This window comes from Neophocaena asiaeorientalis, unplaced genomic scaffold (genome assembly GCF_003031525.2).
Source record: "Neophocaena asiaeorientalis asiaeorientalis breed wild unplaced genomic scaffold, Neophocaena_asiaeorientalis_V1.1 scaffold182, whole genome shotgun sequence".
Classification (NCBI taxonomy): Eukaryota; Metazoa; Chordata; class Mammalia; order Artiodactyla; family Phocoenidae; genus Neophocaena; species Neophocaena asiaeorientalis.
In genome coordinates this window covers 673,492-685,775 of record NW_020174648.1, presented here as the reverse complement: position 1 = coordinate 685,775, position 12,284 = coordinate 673,492, and the positions used below count along the sequence as shown (strand labels likewise).

General features: G+C 39.0%; 1 protein-coding gene across 1 annotated transcript in view; it reads right to left on the bottom strand.

Annotated features, from left to right (window-relative positions):
• ACBD6 (acyl-CoA binding domain containing 6) overlaps window positions 1-9,845 on the bottom strand; it is a 223,215-nt gene extending 213,370 nt beyond the window's left edge. The window contains exons 1-2 of the mRNA XM_024758827.1: window positions 9,044-9,845; window positions 2,208-2,272 (exon numbers count right to left, since the gene is read on the bottom strand). Coding sequence (XP_024614595.1) covers window positions 2,208-2,272; window positions 9,044-9,265 — 287 coding nt within the window. The 5' untranslated portion in view covers window positions 9,266-9,845. The remainder of the gene's footprint in view (window positions 1-2,207; window positions 2,273-9,043) is intronic.
• Between the last annotated feature and the right edge of the window lie 2,439 nt (window positions 9,846-12,284).

The window sequence follows — 12,284 nt, the reverse complement described above, 5'->3', positions numbered from 1 at the left end:
GGGGGAGGGGTGGTGGTGGTGTGATGAATTGGGAGATTGGGATTGACATATATATACTAATATGTATAAAATGGATAACTAATAAGAACCTGTGGTATAAAAAAATAAACAAAATAAAATTCAAAAAAAAAAAAAACAAGGGGAAGTGAAGACAGAGATAAGAATACAGTGAGTAAGAAGGCAGGGACTTGCCGCAGTTTAATACCAAGGGCAATATTTTAGTCCTGAGCCCCCTTCTGTGTTTTCCTTTTCTTCTTTTTTGCCAGCTGCTAGGACAGGCCTCCTTCTTGGCTTTTCCCTGCCAATTCTTTCTACCTCCAACCGGGAAGTACAGCCACTGATCTACTGTAAAACAGAACTCAGTCCCACAGTTTTCTCACTACCTGCCTGCTCCTATGATGAAAAGCACATCTTTCTGAGGTTTCCTAAATTTATTTTTGCTGAATCTCTTGAAAGTTACTTGTATACATCATAACACTTTACCCCAAATATATATTCTTCAAAGTGAAGAAACTTAACATCAGTACCATTAAATAAACATATATGGACCATATTCAGATTTCCCTGACTTCCCCAAAAGGTTCTTTATAGCTTTCTTCTCCCAGATGAGGAGCCAATCAAGATTTACACACAGCACTGAGTTTCATGTATCTTTAGACTTTTTGTCTTCCATGATATTGCTATTTTCTAAGAGTCTGAACCAGCTGTTTTATAAAATATCTTTCAATTTGCATTTGTCTGATTGTTTCCTCACCTACAGAGTGTTCTTGCCAAAAATGATTAATCATGACTAGAATCAGGTTAAGTATTTGGGAAGAGCAACATATAGGTGACATGTCGTTTACAATTCATCACATGACAGCAGTCTGTCCCATTGTGATAGTAGTCAGGACTTAGTAAAAGCAGTATCTCCCGGTTTCCTCTTTGTAATTAATAAGTAAACTGTGGATCAGATTGTGTGAATATTGTTCCCTAGTAGTTTTTCATCTAATGATTTTAACATCCATTGATGATTCTTGACTGGATTATTATTATAGTGGTTGTAAAGTCTAAACTTTTAAAAATTATTAAAAACAGTGAGATAACAGGCAAACTTGGGGAAAAAAATAATGGTGAATTATAATTCTTAAACTAAAACAAAAAACTCACAATAAAATTTACATCAGGTATTCTCTACAACAGTAATAAAATGCCAGTCAGAGAACTTTTTGCTATCATCAGCAAAGAAAATCTGCGCCAGAATGAAAATCAAAGCACTGCTTCCTTCACTGAGAATGTCTTACACAAAAAAAAGTCAGCTGAACTAAACAGTTGTGCTTAATGACATTAATATTTGCATTCGGGTTCAAGCTCTACATCTCCTCAGAGCTGAGTAACAAACATTTCCTAGACAGGCAACTTGTCCAGGGGACCACACTGTGAAATATGCTTCTTCTCTCTATAACCATATTTCATCTTTTCTTTTTAAACCCTACTCTCTCTACTTTTAATTCTAGGGCTGATGCTCCAAAGTCCTTCCTTCTATAACTAAGGTTCCCTATTGTATGCAATTTCTCTTTTCACTTAGACAAGGTAAGAGGAAATAAGGCCTCAAATGATAAGAGGTAATCTCTGAATTATAAGTAAAAAAATCTAGGAGGGCATAATCTTTTTATGTATTCAGGAAAGAAGTAGACTCACTATCTATTTTTTCCCCCTTCTGCCCAACAGGGTATTATATGCACTTCTTCACCATGGTGTGGGTGGGCAAGGAACAGAAGGGCACTAGAAATGAGCAGATATAATTGCGAAGGGGAGAAGAGTAAAAAAATTGGGATTTACCCTGCTCTTCTACCTTCCCATCCTCCTGGCCTTCCTCCAAAGATCCCTCTAGAGGGGAGAAGTGGTGTCCCATTAGGGGCTGTATGACAGGGAAGGAAAATTCCAACCAATAGCTCTTTTGGTCACTCTCTAAGAAGCAATTCATATGTAAGGAATGTGTGTCTGTTGTGAACTACTTATATACCAACATCATGGCATAAGAATCCTTTAGGAGATTTAACTAAAATCGGATTCTTTTAATCTCTCTCCCAACTGCCTATCATTAGCACAGTCTACAGCAGAAAGAGATTAATAGAAAACTAATTCTTTAATCTGCTCACTACTTTCTAATTCCTAAACACCTAAGCCATTTACAACAACCACAATAGATCCCAAGAATTTCTTACCATTTTTGCTTTCCTTCGAAGTCAAAGAAGCTTGGTTTAGGAGTATTGCAATTTCCAACTTTGACCTAAATCAAGTGGGAGGGGGGTAAAATCAAGAACTTATTTTTCAAAGAAATGTCAGAGAAACTTCTAATTTTTAAATCTATTATGTATACTTCATAACTATAGGTTAGAAAATATCTGCATCATATAAAATAACAAAATTTAACATGCTTTGCAAAAGCAAACCAAAAAACAAACTTTAAATACAGGGTGCTTTGGCTTACTGCATAAAAAACTGTTATCTAACAGTGTAATACATTAAAAAAAAAAGGGTGACAGTGCATTCCTAAATTAGTAGACAAATTATATATATAAAACAAATTATAAATATAGATTATGCAATCCTTATTACCATTTGTAATGCAGAAGAATTTTTAAACATGCAATACACAAGCTTTAAAGTACAGTTTATCAGAATTCATCAAACTGTCTGTCTGTGTTGATTCTCATAACACTATCAGCATTTTATCTCTCTCAAATTCCAGGATAAAGCACACTATTTTTTTTTTTTTTTTTAAGCACACTATTTTTAACGTGCCCTATTATGAAACTAGTCAACATAAATTTAGATGTTAAAAGCCACACAAAAAAAATTTCAAGGTTTCTCAATAATATAAATTCTATTTATTCCACAATAATCTTCTCTTGTTTGTGCTCAATACCTATTTTTAATCCTCAAACACTTGTAGTTAAACTACACAGTAATTATTTTCATTGTGAATAAGCATAAGTGAAATTCACACAACTGTAGAATTCACTACACAGCTCGATTCCCACTGCCAGCAGTAATCTCCCTCTCTGATGGCACTTTTCACTTTTACCTTGTGTTAGCAAGGTTTGTGTAGTCTCATCTTACTATTAGAATATAGCCTCTAAGAAACCATTCTTAAGTCGCTCATTGCACATAACATAGTGTCTAACTTAAGGCAGTAAAAAAATGTTTGTTGCATATAAAATGAATACATTAGGCATGTGTTCAACAAAATACCTATTTTCCCTAAAGCTAAATACCACAATCTGGACCCCATCTACTTCTCAAAGACTTTCCCACTACCTCCTTCTACTCTTACACACTTGCATTTTGCTAAAATCAAACTGATGGTCTACTCACTAACCAGACTGATCTACTCACTGCATTTAGAATTTTTATTCTATTTTGCTCATGTTATTTCCCTCACCTAAAAAGACTTCTCTTCTCTCAGCTTTTCAAAATGCTAAATCTCCTTGCAGTCCCACTCAAGGTTCAAATTCTAAGAACCCTTTCCATCTACAATGATCTCATCCATCTCTGAGTTCCTAACAACCATCATCTCTATCATTTGCTTAGCCATTAATCACATGGCCCTCTGGCTGTTATTAAAATGTACATTTACACAGGGGCAGCCCGGTCATGATGGGACGGGGGAAGAAATGATGAAAGAGCAGGAGCTGCTTTTCTTGAACAATCACCATAAACCAAAAGTTTCACATATGTATGTCAAATGAGGCACACAACAATCCTGTTAGGCTTGCCATTACAAATTCATTCTATAAATGAGTACAGAGGAGCTCACACATGAGTGAATCTTGAATTAGGAGTCAAGATTTGACTCCAGGACTGTTAGACACCAAAGTCCAATATTACTCTACTATACAACACTCTTTTATATGCCACATAGAATCTAGGCTTCAGTTCTGGCATCTCTAAAATCACTTGAACTACTGTGTTAGAAATATGAAATGAGATAAACTACTAGGCATCATAAAAATAGCAGTTATTACTATTTGTGGTTTTTTTATTCAGACAACAGCCAGTGGCAGAAACAAATACCAGTATCTATCCTTCCTCTCTCTTATGGTAATAGAAGTCTCAGCCGGACACATGGTCATTGAGCTGAACATTACATGTGGCCATGCAACTTCTGCCCAGGTTCGGGGGGCTGGATGTATGTGAAAGTGATATAAATATCTTCCTTAAAAAGAAAGGGGGGCTTGGGGCTTCCCTGGTGGCGCAGTGGTTGAGAGTCTGCCTGCCGATGCAGGGGACACGGGCTCGTGTCCCGGTCCAGGAAGATCCCACATGCCGTGGAGCGGCTGGGCCCGTGAGCCATGGCCACTGAGCCTCCGCGTACAGAGCCTATGCTCCGCAACGGGAGAGGCCACAACAGTGAGAGGCCTGCATACCGGGTGGGGGGGAAGAAAGGGGGGGCTTGTTCTTCCCTTTCCCTCTGCCCTGGCTAGAACATGCGTATGGTGAGCTATCTCTGCCCATGGGAAGAGAATCTTAGGGCAGCAGTTCACAAACCTTTTGGTCTCATAATCCCTTTACCCTCTTAGAAACTGATCCCCCCAAAGAGCTTTTGTTTACGTGGGTTATATCTATCAATATTTACCAGATTAGAAATGAAATTTAAAAATATGTATTAATTCATTTAAAAATAATAAACTCATTACATGTTAACATAAATAACAAAAATTTATGAAAAATATATACTTTAGGGGCTTCCCTGGTGGCGCAGTGTAAAAGTACAACATTTGAAGTCACTTTTTAAAAAAAAAAACTATATATACTTTAAAGCAAAAAAAATTTAGTGAGAAAAGTGACAGTGTTTTACAATTTGCAAATCTCTTTACTGTCTGCCTTAATAGAAGGCAGGTGTATTCTACTTCTGCATTCAATCTATTGCAGTATATGCTGTTTTGGTTGAAGTAAATGAAGAAAATTCAACTTCACAGAGATATGTTGTTCGAAAAGAAAAGTATTTTAGTAGCATTTTCAGATAATTGTGGATACTCGTCTTTGATATCACACCAAAACTAAACAAGTGGCAGTTTCTTTAAGGTTAATTGCAATGTGGAATCTGAAGTGATACCAACAAATTTTTCACACTGTTACATTAAAATCCATTGGTCTGACCTGCACTTTCAATGTATCTTTTATCCATACATAATTTGTAACCTCACTCCCTGAAATATTTGAAAAAACAGTTCACTGAGTTCCACAGATCTTCCAAATGACACAATTAATTATACATACAATACTGGAAGTTCACAATCATTAAAACCTCCACTAATCTTATCAAAAACGTTTTTCAGTATTAGGAAGCCGTCAAGATCGGGTGGCAGATACAGATTTTCCAAACTTAATTTTCACTTGAAGGCTCAAATGTTGTCACTGGCAACAAATACTGTCAGTTGTTTTCCTTGAAGTGACAGGCTGACTTCACTCATTTTCAAGGAACTGTATGCCAAATGCTCAAATCTGAAAAAGCACAGTTTATCAGTGAGTTGCTCTGCTAAGTAAGAATCATGTTTCATGTGGGTAGCTCAACTTGCAACCAAAAATTACACAGGTGTTTTTCCTCAAAACAACCAACATAATTCAGTATGTAGAAGTATTTTGTGTGTACCCCCATTTCATCACACACAATAGTAAAAAGATGTGTACTCAAGAGTTAATACTGAATAAAAATCAATAATTTTCACTGCTTCATCAAAGACATTTTAAAGTGAAACTGGCCTTTTTTTTTTTAAACTCAGAGTACATAGTGGTTAAAAAAAAATAACTACTAGTACAGTCTGCTGCCACTGCCTTGATTCATGCTAACACATCAGCAATTTTATCTGCCATGACAGCACAGAAAAAAGGCAAATACAAGCATATCTCGTTTTACTGCACTTTGCTTCATTGTGCTTTGCAGACACTGCATTTTTCACAAATTAAAGGTTTGTGGACACCCTGTATCAAGCAAGTCTATCGGCACCATTTTTCCAATAGCATTTGCTCATTTCATGTCCCTGGGTTACATTTTGCTAATTCTCCCAGTATTTCAAACCCTCCACTAGCGAAAAGATTATGAGTCACTGAAGGCTCAGATGATGGTTAGCATTTTTTAGCAATAAAGTATTTTTTAATTGAGGTATATACATTTTTTAGACATAACACTTTTGCACACTTAATGGACTACAGTATAGTATAAACATAACTTTTACATGCATTGGGAAACCAAAACATTCGCGTGACTCACTTTATTGTGCTATTTGCTTTATTGCAGTGGTCTACAACTGAACCCTTGATATCTCTGAGGTATGCCTGTAGTGTCTTGGTATTATTATGAAAATAGTTTTGACTTTATATTCTGTGAAAGTCTGAGGGATTATCAGGGGACCATAGTTTGAGAACTGCTGCCTTGAGGGATGGCTGAACTACAAGACAGACTAAGCCCCTGGATGATCACATGAAACAGAAGCACCCTATCAGCCCTAGATCACCTACCTCCAGACCATTATGTGAGATGAAAATAAAAGTTCAGCAGCTGACCCAGTATCCTCACGGATACAGAAGCTTTTGTATTCCCAAATTCAAAGAATAGTTCTGGATCCACAAAGACTGGGAAAATAAAACTGCAGGATTTTAGGATATCGTAAGTAACAGTTTCCAAATCAGGGATGATGAATCCTAAGCTATGAACCAGTTATAAAATGCAGCACTTTAACAGAGCATCATCTAAACTCTGTTCTCTCTGATATATGTATGATATATCAGTGCCCCTGAAACAGAATATTTCAACAAAGTTTGCCAATGGTAAAAGCCAGTGAATCAAGTGTACCCAGGTTAAAGTAGGAGGACATGCTGAGTATCCCCACCTGTGCTAGTGCTGAAGGTTCCTCAACAGGAGCTTCAAATTTTCATTGTCCTCTAGTTTCACAGGTGTCAATTAGTTATCTTTTGCTGGGAGAGTGCAGGCTAATGCATGGAGGACCCAAAAAACCCTGTTAATTGGTGTGATCTTTCTGAAACTTCACTAAAAGATAATTGTGCAGTCATAGGCTTATCCAAGACTAAAAGCTATTATGTCATGTTAGGGCTCTGCCTGAGAAAGTAAGGTTCACATCTCACCTTATTTTCAGCCTCTTCCTGCTGACAAAATAAGAGTGCTATTTGGAATAGAAAATGTAATTATTTTATGATAAAGGTTGATTTTATGAGAAATGTAATTATTTTATGAGAAATTCTGATCCACCACACAGGAATTATATTGGACTTTCAACTTTGTTATTCTATCAAAGATGCTATTTTTAATACTGCCACAGAATTCCGATAAAAACAAAATATTTAGAAGAGATTGATAAACACTGTGTGCCCTAACATATCTAAGTAAGCATAATCTTATTCTCTAATTCTCTAATAATTATTCTCCAATAATGAGAAATTTTATTTCCAGAAACAGAATATCTCTAACCACACTAATGTCAAGAGGGTGAGGAACACACGCCTTCCATACTATCTGGATGAAGTATATTCGAGACAGATGGTTGCCAGCTGACAGGTGACTATAGTTCACTGATGACTCCAATATCAGATATTTAATAATGATGAGGCTAGTATCAATAAATATATGTCATAGAAAGAAAAACAATGTTTTTAGGAAATTTGGAGAAAATTAGTCTTATACTGCCCAGAGAATCATCAGTCAGCCATGTTACTGGTCCAAGCGCAATGCTCAATAAATTCTTGTTAAATAACTGAAAGTCTCATTTTAATGTTATTAGGACAGGATAAATGACCAAAGAGAAAACAGATATCCAGGACTTCTGCATGAAAACAAATTCTGAGGCCAATTCAGGCATATTTTCATTCAACACTATAATTTATACCATTTGTTCCTACCAGCTATATCTCTCAGGTCACTTTAACAGATATTCATGAATCTTCAAAAGAAGGTTCATCTCTACTTAGTATATTCAGTTTAAGAATATAGAGGGACCTCACAACTTTTTTTTTTTTTTAAAGAATACAGGGGGAAACAGATACCAAGAGGCATAAAATGGGCTGTTATCCAGAACTTCATTCCTACCAGTGTTCCAAAGAGCTGGAGTTTTTCTGAACTGTTATTTAACTCTCGTGAGCGATTTTTCACATGTTTAAATCTAAACACCTCAAGTAACTTTGTAAGTCTCTTTATGGCAAGTGTCATGATGCTTTTGCTTCTCTGCATCCTCCACAGGCATAACACCCAAGTGTTTTGCCATAAAAGATGCTGAACAAGTATTTGTCGATTATGATAAAGCAATTATTTTTCTAACCCAATTACTCTTTGAGGATAAATTAAAGATGTCTCATATGACATTATTATTATTATTTCCATACTTCCAGGTAATCTTTGAAGCCTTAGAGTCAGGAGCTACAATCTCGTTCTAGTTCTCTATGACCCTAGGCAAGTTATCTCCTCTCTCCGGGTTTCCTTATTCCTAAGAGAAGGGCATTATTTCATCTGGTGTTTTCCAGCTCTAAAATTTTCATAACTGTATCTAACACAAGCATATTCAGCCAAAACATAAGTCTAAGATATTTAGGGTTTAAAAAAAAATCACAATAATAAAAGTAGTAATACTTTACTTTGCATTGCATCATCCTCTTTATTACAATCATATTATTCTCAGAAATGTTTTTTTAACATTACTACGTTTACTTCCAAACGACCCTCTGGCAAGAGTGAACGATAAATCTTGTTTTGTAAATGTTCTGAAGCTGGTGAAAGCGTAAGTTCAAGGCCACTAAGCAAGTCAGAGAAGACACATAAAAACTGTCATTCAGGGTCAGCTAAACATCACTCCTCGGATAGCAGACAGGTCCTTTCCATGTCCAGAATGATGCTAATCCTTAGGAGATGATTAAAAAACAACACACACACACACACATACAAACTTCATTACACCTAGCCATTAATCAAGCACGTTTACTATCTGTTTTTTGGAGGAAAGAGAAGGCCTGTGGTCGCTCTCCCGCATCCACCCCATCCCTGCGACTTTACCTGCTTGTACCGGGCATACAGGTACAAGAGCTGCTCCCTGCTGGCCCCTTGAACCAGGCCTCGGAAGTGCGCGGCAGCCTTCTCAAACAGCTCTGTCAGCCTCCTGGACGCCTCGGTCTCCGGGCTCTGGAGGGATTCCATATCCACGGAGTCGTCCCCCGAGCTCAGCTCTCCGCCGCTGTCGCCCGTAGTGGCTCCCGCAGGCAGGAATGGCGAAGCCATGTGACCGCCTGTCTTCTACAGACGGGGTGTGACGCCGGCTTGGGGTCCTGGCCCACCAGTCTCGGTCTTGAACCAGAGCTCAAGTCGGACCCAAGCTCACTTTCTCGCGCTCCTCGCTTAGCTCTGCCTCCCTCTCTCCCCCTGCCCTCCCCGGGCGTACGTGGCTGGCTCCACCACCCTCTGCAGCTCTCCCCCGCTGCCCGGCCTCTTCCGGTACCCCGGGCTAACAGCGCGCTCCGAATAGCTCAGGTCTCTCCAGCGGCGCGGCGGGGGTCCGCGAGCAGCACAGCAGGAAGTCCGGGAGAAAAAGAGGCGGGGCGGCGTGGGCGCGGGGCGGCGTGGGCGCGGGGCGGCGTGAGCGCGGGGCGACGTGAGCGTGGGGCGGTGTCAGCGGCAGAGCACGCGCCCGGAGCTGTGGCCCGCGACCTCTTTCTCACTGGGCGGGGGAAGCGTGGGTGGCCGTTCTTTGGGCACCGCAGCTGTGTTGCGGGATTCATGCGACCGCGCTGGGGGCACGCTGCTTGGAGAAACAGTCGTCAGTTGTTGAGGTGTCTGTTAATCGTTTCGTTGAAAATACTAGGCCATCGGGGGTGGGGGAAGGAGGCCGTCTATTTGGTAGTGTAGCGATAGAAGCGGAGTTGTGGGAAACTTGGAGCTGAGGACGAAGGTTCCGCCTGCGCCCGCCTTCCAAGGTTAGGTGTCCCGAGCGCCCCAAATGGGCCTCGGATACCTGCATCCGTTGCTGGAGTGTTTGGTTCTAACTTGAATAGTGAATGGAAATTTGGGAGATGGGGCCTTCAGAGCCCAAATTGTGTGATTGGTCCAGTCTCTCCGTGTCTTGCTTTGCATGCGTCCGTGACCCCCATCTCGCTGAACTTTATGGGACCCCACCCACACCCCAGGGCCCTTAGCGCGGTGCTTCTTCCCAGCTCAGCCTTTGCCACTGTGCTTTGGCAGACCCTGAAAAGTGAAAACAAAAATGTACTACATAGTTCTGCCCTGGACGAACTCAGAAAACTGCAGCAACTATAACGTGATTGTGATAGTGTCAAAGAAAATAGTCAATAACCTGTAATAGGAGTAGAGGAGAGGACATCCCTGGTGGCACAGTGCTTAAGAATCTGCCTAACAATGCAGGGACACGGGTTCGAGCCCTGTTCCGGGAAGATCCCACATACCACGGAGCAACTAAGCCCTTGCGCCACAACTACTGAAGCCGACGCGCCTAGAGCCCATGCTCCGCAACAAAAGAAGCCACCGCAATGAGAAGCCTGCACACCAAAACAAAGATCCAATGCAGCCAAAGATAAATAAATTTAAAAAGAATAGAGGAGAGTTTTATTTGAGCCAAACTGAGGACTATAGTCCAGGAGTTAGCCTCTCTCGGTAGCTCTGAGGAACTGCTCTGAAGAAGCATGGTTTTCAGCACAATTTTATGTTCTTTCAGAAGAAAGAACATCAAACCTGATAAGAATACATTCCTTCAAAGTTAAAAACAAACAAAGAAACAGATTAGCTTGTACACAGCAAGTTAGTATGGCTTTGGCACCTAGGAAAGGAGCCTTATCGTCAAAGGAGTACTAGCATGGATGTCCCAGAAAGGGAGACTTTTATCTCTGTCTTCAGAAGGGACATTCTTTACTTCTGGACAGTGCACACTTTTCTTTATTGGTTAGAGCAGATATACAATGCGTGTTGATGGGCTACAAGGCAGGCTGTTCTAGATAGCATAAAGTTCAAGCTAAATCAACGTATAAACTAGAGTGACTTCCCCATACCTCAATATGTGAAAATTTCTTCCATCAATAGTTAAGTTTTACTGAGTGGTTATTATGTCCTAAGTGTTGTTAAAAACAACAACAACATTATATTCATTTAGTTCTCAAAACACTGTAATAAGCACCATCAGAATGGTACAAAGAAAGTGTTCTAAAGAATGGTTATTCACTGTTTGGGGTTAGGCTTTAGATAGGTGGACAGGGGAGAAGGGGTAAACAGGGTGAGAGAACAAAGAAAAAAGGCAGGAAGATGAGAAACCTTGGATCAGGATTCAACAAACATTCCTTGAGTATCCCAAATGTACCACTGTTAGTCCCTGCTCTCAGGGCACTCATGGTCCAGTCAAGGGATGGCTGATGAACAAAGTCTTGTAATTAAAAAGTGATAATAGTAACTTATTGATTCCCTTACTGTTTAAGGGAGTTAATTCTTACTGCTTAAGGTAGGTACAGTTATTTCCCAGTTTAGACAGGAAATTAGCCCAGAGTGGTTAGGTAACTTGCCCAAGGCTGCACAGTTAATAAGTAGAGAAACAAGGGAAAAATCAAAGTTGTAAGTTGTTTTAGTCAGAAATTAGCCTGCATATGGTGTAATGATAGATGATGAATCTGAAAAGTAGACTGAAGGGAAGGTACATGGACATTTATATATCTCTGTGGAATTTTTATTAGAAATGGGAATTAAGTATTATCAACAGTTTTTTCGGCAGCCCTGGAGATTATGTTTCTTCTACTTTAATCTTTTAAAGGAAATATTAATAAAGTTTCTATTTCAATGAATTATCTGAACGATATTAATAATTAACAGGAACTTAATGAATTATATTAACAAACACTAATAAATTAATATAAATTTTAATGTGTTATGTTAATAGATTTCCTAATGTTGAATTACACTTCTATTCCTGTAATAAACTCACTCTGGTCTTGGTCCTGCTTTTTTGTTTGTTTGTTTGTTTTTTAATTATTTCTAGGTTCAGTTTGCTAATATTTTCTTTAGTATCTCTACAGCCCTATTTAAAGATGACTGACAGTTTTCCTTTTTGTTCTGTCCTTTCTCAATTTTGTGTCAGGGTAATGGTAGACCTGTAGAATATATTTAGAAGTTTTCACCTTTTTCTGTATTCTGCAACAGTATAAATAACATGGGAATAGAGCAAGCACAAATCTCATGGCTGGTGGGAGTGTAAATTGATACAACCACTTTGGGAAAATGTTTGGTACTATTTACTAAAGGTAAA